The following is a 7,500-nucleotide window of genomic DNA, read 5'->3' as shown; positions in this document are numbered from 1 at the left end:
AGAGAAGTTTTCTTCTACAAAATAAACAAAATTGATCCACAGCTCATCCATCTCCCCGATAACCAAAAGCTGCTACACATATGCGGGGAGAAAAGTCAGTGCCCAGCACCAGCTGCAAAACATGCAGACGGCCGTCACACAACAAGAGAACAAGCCCTGTAAATATACGTATCTGGGTGGCCACATCTGCAAAACGACTACCCGATCGAATGACCACCCTGCAATTTAATATGTTTCTGTTGATTGTTTTACTTATCGCTAATATTATGGTATGTTTTACTGCTTAATAATATATATGCCACCGCTTGTATATTGGACCTGACCTGGCAACAAGTATGTTGATATTTCATGCCAACAAAGCCTACCCGAATTGAACTGAATTGAATTGAGAGAGAGAGAGAGAGAGAGAGAGAGAGAGAGAGAGAGAGAGAGAGAGAGAGAGAGAGAGAGAGAGAGAGAGAGAGAGAGAGAGAGAGAGAGAGAGAGAGAGAGAGAGAGAGAGAGAGAGAGAGAGAGAGAGAGAGAGAGAGAGAGAGAGAGGAGAGAGAGAGAGAGCTATCTCTCTTGGCCGAACGCCCAGAATTAGCTATCTTTAGCAGTTTTTGTTTTGAAAACTTGAGAGTCTTATCTACAGAGGACAGAAAGGCACAGTTATGTGTATATGTGGAGAGTGTCGTGTAAAGAAATCAGGAAAAAGGGAGATGGAGAGAAAAATGTGACCAGAGGTCGAAAAACATGCAATTAAAATCGATTAGTGGCCGCTACTGTTAAAAAAGGAGTCGCCCAGTGTAACACACCTCACCGTGTTCGTTTTAGCCGTCCTTCCCAGACCTCGTCAACACAGTCCGCTCAACTTTTCCCTCCCGCAAAAACTCTGACGGATATTTATATAACAAGCTCAACGCTTACCTTTTTTTGTCGACAACCGTCAGAATTTCTACGGGAGAGGTCCGGAGCTGGCCGTGTGAGGGGGCCCGGCAGGGCGGTCTACAGGTCAAGGGTCACCAAATGTTGTGGAAAGGTTGTTTGACACAGCAGGAGACGATATTTCCAATTGTAACAAATAGGTAATTTATTTAAGAAAAGAAGTTCGTTAACAGCAAGAGCTATGGGTCAAAGATGATCGCCACAGCTTGAACAAAAACACTCTGTCCTGGAACCCTTTGCCTGTCCCTAAATCCCCTCTCAGTCCTGCCCCCCTGACAGATATGATGACGTGTCACATCATGTCAGATCTGACATGACGTACATTAAGATGATACGTAGATTTAACATTGGAGAGAGAGAGAACATGAGGAGAGATAAGCAAGATATGATATCCACACACGATATGATGTAAAACATTAAGAACATGAAGAGAGAGTGAGATATGTGTGTTTGTGTGTGTGTGTGTGTATGTGTGTGTGTGTCTGTGTGTGTGTGCGTCTGTGTACAGACGTGTGTGTATTGTATGTGTGTATTGTGACACAGGGAATGTGTGTGTGTGTCGGTGTGTATGTCTGTGCGACTGTGTGTGTCTGTGTGTGTGTGCTGTGTCTGTGTGTGTGCTGTGTATGTGTGTAAGAGAGAAAAGACACAAGATTAGAACACACGATATGATGTACTGAAATGTCCATCTGCTATCTTGAGGCTGTTTTAAGATTGAAGATTGAAGATTTAAGATCAGCCAGACTGTCGCCCCTAGTGTCTTTGAGCCCTGCTAGTTGACCTATATTAAACTAGTCAAGACTAACCCCTTTCCTACCTCCACCCTCGTATACACATTTTCCCCAACAGCACCACGATGCAAAGCATGCCAACTTCAAAATGCTCTTCCCACCAAAGACAGAGGCACGAAAACGCAAAATTGAAGCACTGAAAGCTGGTTATGCACACAGCAACAGGATCCTGGTGCGAGGCCTCATAGCCCAACAAAAGGTGACAAGTGCGTAGGGTGGGAAATCGCCAGAGACTAAATATATCGCGATACGCTGAGTATAAAAAAAGATTTTTTTTATTTATTTTTTTCATCAAATTTTATTTATTACCTACATGTTTTATCTAATAAAATAAAGTTCAGTCTGTTCATCTCACTTCAATCATTTTTATTGCAGAACATGGTATTTTCTCAAGCAGACAGATGTCAACACTGTAATCTGTGTTGCATGTACCTGACAAACTGAACTGTTTGTATTACAGTCATATTCCAACTTAACTGAATGCACACGTGTGCGTGTGTGTGGACTACTGTACTATTACAGGTATTGAAATGAACAATGCAACTTCCTTATACAAAAAAAATAAATACAAAATTTATAATTAAATATCGATACTTGGCGTCCCTGTATCGATACAGTATCGCCACGCAAAGTATCGCGATACTACTACGTATCGATCCCCCCCCCCACCCCTAGGCGTCGTTGGTGCTCGCAAAGCACAACAAGCCATTCACAGACGCAGAGGTTTCCAAGGAGATGATGGTGACCATTTTGGAGGAACTTGCCACGACAAGTCAATGGATGGAATAATTGCGTCACTGAAACAGATGTCCCTCTCTGCGAGGCCCACTACCCGCTGCATAGAAGCGCCGTCAGACGCGGTGCTTCAGGGTACAATTATCGAAGGTCTCGGTCAAGCCAATGAATTTCCCTTAGCCATTGACGAGAGCACTGACGGCACAGATGTAGCCCAGTTGTGCGTTTATGTTCGATGTTTTGATGGAAAGGCTTTCAAGGAAGAGCACTGGAGATGTTATATTTTATAAACTGGAAGAGTTGTTTAGGCTGCATTCATTGTCATTTGAGAGGGTTAACCTAAGGACCGAAGGAACTCGCCCCCCAAATGCATGGGCTGCACTGCCTCATCCACCAAAGCGTCCTTTGTGCCAGGCTCAGTGGCGAGCTAAAGGGGCGTTATGGATAAAGTGATGCAAGTCACTTGTGTCTGCGTCAGAAGATGCCACCCATGTGATGACCTGCTACTACACAATGATGTGCGCTGGTTGAGCAAAGGCAAAGCATTGGAGCGCTTCTGTGCGCTACTGGATGATGTCAAGGTGTTCCTTACATTGAACAAAGGCAGCAGATGACCACCTTGCCTTCCTCCTGGGAGACATAAAGTGCACGTCCAATGTAGCATTTTTATCTGATATATTTGGCCACATAAACCAGCTTAACCTTCAGCTATACAGGGGAGAGATAAAACCATCGTGGGACATGATTGAAAAGCTTGAATCATTCACGAGGAAGCTGTAAATGTTTGAGACGGACGTCTCCACTGGCAGGCTCCTACATTTCCAGCACACTAAAAACAGGCATCGGGACGTACGTACAAGTGACGGAGCTGATGGTTGACTTCATCAAGCAGCTACGACGAGCCAACTTCACTTCTAGGTTTGATGACTACTCTGTCCCAAAATAAGTCGTTGCCTTTGTACGTGACCCTCTCACAGTCAAACCTGGTGGACACCTCTCCTCCCTGGCGAAAGGAACGATCCCCTCGTTAGATGAGGCTGCACTGGAAAATGGAGCTAATTGATTTACAAACAACCTCCCATCGTCAGCGATGCGCTCAGAAGTGCGGAGTGCCTTTTGGGTAGCAGGCTCAGAAGAGACTCGCATGTTATGTGCTCACAATGTTCCCATCCACCTATATGTATGCAAGTCGTCCTTTTCATCAATGAATGCGATAAAGACGCATGAGAGGAATCGACTGGCGCATAAAAATCTTGAGAACTGCCTGCAGATGGGCGGCTGAATGGCGCAGTGGGCAAGACGCTCGCCACTAACGCAGGAGATGCTGGTATCGAGCCCAGCTCTCTGCGTTGCTACCGGCTTGGCCGGCCGTCATACTAACACAATTGGCAGTGTTAGAAGGTGGGAAAGCCGGTGGGTGGGGATTGGACGTTGTGGACAGCGACTCCTACAGGTCGGTTGGGTGACGCCGGTGCGGCGGAAGCAGGAAGTAGCGGGGGCAGCGTGAGCCTCCCACTGAGAGTTTGAGCTGCTGCTGTGAAAAGATGCGACAGCTGCCTCCTCATGTACTGGAGGGGACACGTGATGCAAGGCTTCTATCCTCACTACAGCCGACCAGTGGGAGGCATAGTCTAGCAACGTTCAAGACAGGGGAGGGAAGAATTGGAAAATACGAAATTAGGATGGGAGAAAAATAGAAAATGGGGAGAAAAAGTGGATAAAAAAAAAGAACTGCCTGCAGATTAAAGTCATGTTCCATATCACCAGATATCCAGCGAATAGTCACCGACGGGAGATGCCACTGTTCACACTAAGTGAGTACTAAGCCTGTTATTGTATTTAAAAGCCGAATTGTATTTTTAATTTAGTTAATGAATGTCTCGTTGTAATGTTTCAGGAGCTTCTTAAAGCACTCAAGTGGATTCAACCTTTTTTCGCTCCGATTTGACGTCGGTTTAATATTGCATTGTTACTGTGCACATGTGTGGTGCCGTCAGTCACGAGTAAAGATAAAGATAATAAAGTTTGAATGACTTACTGAATCTGGTGTTTTTATTCCATACCACGCTGCTTGTTTGCTATTTCAGCACTAGGTGCCGTCTGTCCACCGACTTTTTCGGTTATTCACTCACATGGATAAAACACATGTATAATAAGCATTCTTTAGGTGGTGGTAGTTTCTCAGTTTTGACATTATAGCTTTTTATAATTTTCTTTGCCAGCGGGCCAATTTCAACCACTGGTCTAGGGGCTCGGTCTTGATGCCTAACTTCCGAGCGGTCCAGGAAGCTTTCGTCGGCTCCGGGGGTCAATGAGGGCAGGGAAGGTTGACCATTTTGATCGGCAGCAGTAACTAGGGGACGTCTCCCAAACGTCAAACTTCAACTCGGCTCGATCGTATCTCTCCTACTACAATGGACGGACCGGGCAGCTGCTGAGGAAATGACCTGACTGACCAACAATACAAACATCTTCTCCTGTTAAATCACAAGCCCGCTCTTAGGACCTGATAGGGGGGGGGGGGCTTTGACCCAGAACAAGGTTGAGAACCACTGGTCTATATATACCATCCTTTCCAGGGATAGAGCTGAATATAATCTGGATATAAAAATACAAGAAAACTATAGTTTAGCAAATATTTTGTCATATACTTGCACATAACTAAACGGTTGACCTGAGGCACTGTAACAGGACAAAGACTAGTAAATTCTTCCACTTCATGGACACTTCAACGAGTGCTGGAAACGCCTGTATGTCATGTCGAGTCATATTGACCTCTTTTTTTTTGGTTCATATATTTTTTTATTCAGCACAAAATCAAGACGGTACAGATATGCAGATATATTTTACAACTAGTTCTCAATTAACATCCTGTCTGTACCGTGTCATTAAGAGACAGCTATGCTTGGGGAAGGGGCGTAAAAATAAATACATTAATAAATAAAAAATAAAATAAAGATATTTAAAAAGAAACAGGTAAACCAGAAAATGACAATAAAATGAGGAATAAGATAGAAAATAATAAGAGGAAAATAAGTAATACGTTGCCTTTATAGCCCTATTCGCTCTATACAAGCCCACTTTCTGTTCACCTTGCAACCTGATCAGATGAGTCATCCTCTCCTGAATTTCTTTAACTTTGTTTAACCATTGGTTATGTGTTGGGGGACTGGGTTTTAACCAATTAATTGTGATAATCTTCTTGGCAGCAGTTAACAGTATTTGACCTCTTTAATATCTGCCTATCCAGCAGTAGCAGCAGCAAGCCAGCGGCGCCAGAGACGAGAGAGGAGACCCCGATGTGCGACGTCCACAAAGAGGAGAGGATCAACATCTACTGTGTGACGCACAGCGTGCCCACCTGCTCCATGTGCAAGGTGTTCGGGGCCCACAAGGACTGCGAGGTGGCGCCCCTCACAAGCATCTACCAGACGCAGAAGGTACAGAGAGAGAGAGAGAGAGAGAGAGAGGGGGAGAGAGAGAGAGAGAGAGAGGGGGGAGAGAGAGAGAGAGAGGGGGAGAGAGGGGGAGAGAGGGGGAGAGAGGGAGAGAGAGGGAGAGAGAGAGAGAGAGAGGAGAGAGAGAGAGAGAGAGAGAGAGAGAGAGAGAGAGAGAGAGAGAGAGAGAGAGAGAGGGGGAGAGAGGGGGAGAGAGAGAGAGAAGGGTGCAGAGAGAGAGAGAGAGAAGGGTGCAGAGAGAGGGGGGGGGAGAGAGGAGTGGGGTGCAGAGAGAGGAACAGAGACAGGGTGAGAGAAACGGAGAGTGAGAGAAACAGAGGGAGAGAAACAGAGAGGGAGATAAAAAAAGAGGGAGAAACAGAGAGAGGGAGAGAGAAACACATTTGGTCCAAAGTGACTTACAAGTTATGTACAACAAGTCGGCAGCTCTTACAGCTGAGTAACAGTGTTCATCAAACAGTGCTGAAACGTGCCGCAGTGTCGAGTGCATAGTAATGGGGACATATTAGTATAGTAGGAAGAGTGCACGATAGCATAAGACAGTAAGAAGGTTAGTTTATTTTTAAAACATTTTTATTTCAGATATTGATTGAAGAAGTGTGTCGACGGCGAAAGATTGGTCGGGTTTCAGCTGTCCTAACTGGTGGGAAGTTTGTTCCACCATTGTGGAGCGAGGACCCGAGAATAGGCAGCTTCTCTTTGACGACCCTCCCGGAGCTCAGACTGGAGTGGGTCTGTGAGGCGGCCAGAAGATGTAGAGCGGAGGGGTCTTGAGGGTCTTGTGTAGTTACTAGAGACCATTGACCGGAGGTAGGCGGGAACCGTTCCCTTCGCTGCGCGATATGCCAGGTCGAGGACCGTGAAGTGGAGCCAGTGTCGGTCCCTGAGAAGTGGGGGAACATGGGCTGACTTTGGTAGGTTGGAGATCAGACAGGCGGCTGCGTTCTGGATGAGTTGAAGAGGCTTGGTGGCGGTGGCCAGTAGACCAGCGAGCAGTGCGTTGCAGTAGTCGAGGCGAGACATGACTGTTGATTGCACTAGGAGTTGAGTGGCTTCTTTTGTCAGGAAGGGGCGGATCCTTCTGACATCTGACCATTTATGTCACGTCAGCTGATGCTTTCGAATGTAAATAAATTCATGGGACTAATAGGATTATCCGGTTGGGGAGATTAACGTTGGCATTTATGTTATCGGGTGATATGTCAAGTCTCTCAAGGTGGCTGTAGATGTTGGTGAACCACTAAAAGCTACTGAATTGTAGCAAACGGTATTTTTTGTATCACTTGTTTGTCTACTAAGCCTGCTGATATTCATTACAGAGATGTTGAGATGTTACACTTTGATGACTATCAAGGAGGAGGGTGCTGGAAGCACATGAATCATTTGAGTAATCTTCATTTTTACTGCAGCAGTGTCAAAAGGTCAGTGTTTACCTGCACCTCATGAAAGCCAACATTTTGGGAAATCAGCTTACCGTCTTCTCCAGAGAGAGAGACAAGAAGATAGATACCAGTTTCCTCTCTGTGCGTTCAGTAGAAAGCTATCTGGCTGCACGTTAGCCTAGCTTAGCACAATGAATGGAAGCGGGC

At 45.7% G+C, this 7,500-nt stretch overlaps 1 protein-coding gene across 1 annotated transcript in view; it reads left to right on the top strand.

The window, feature by feature from the left end:
- The window catches only part of trim55b (tripartite motif containing 55b), a gene marked incomplete at both ends in the record, with an annotated part of 43,608 nt that overhangs the window by 20,914 nt on the left and 15,194 nt on the right, over nucleotides 1-7,500 (top strand). Inside the window, one exon of the mRNA XM_084325542.1 lies at nucleotides 5,704-5,893. Within this exon, the coding sequence (XP_084181668.1) occupies nucleotides 5,704-5,893 (190 nt within the window). The remainder of the gene's footprint in view (nucleotides 1-5,703; nucleotides 5,894-7,500) is intronic.

The sequence above is a fragment of the Notolepis coatsorum genome (genome assembly GCF_963971535.1).
Source record: "Notolepis coatsorum genome assembly, chromosome: 12".
In the NCBI taxonomy this organism is placed as follows: domain Eukaryota; kingdom Metazoa; phylum Chordata; class Actinopteri; order Aulopiformes; family Paralepididae; genus Notolepis; species Notolepis coatsorum.
The sequence above is the reverse complement of the archived record's forward strand: the minus strand, read 5'-3'. Positions and strand labels throughout refer to the sequence as shown.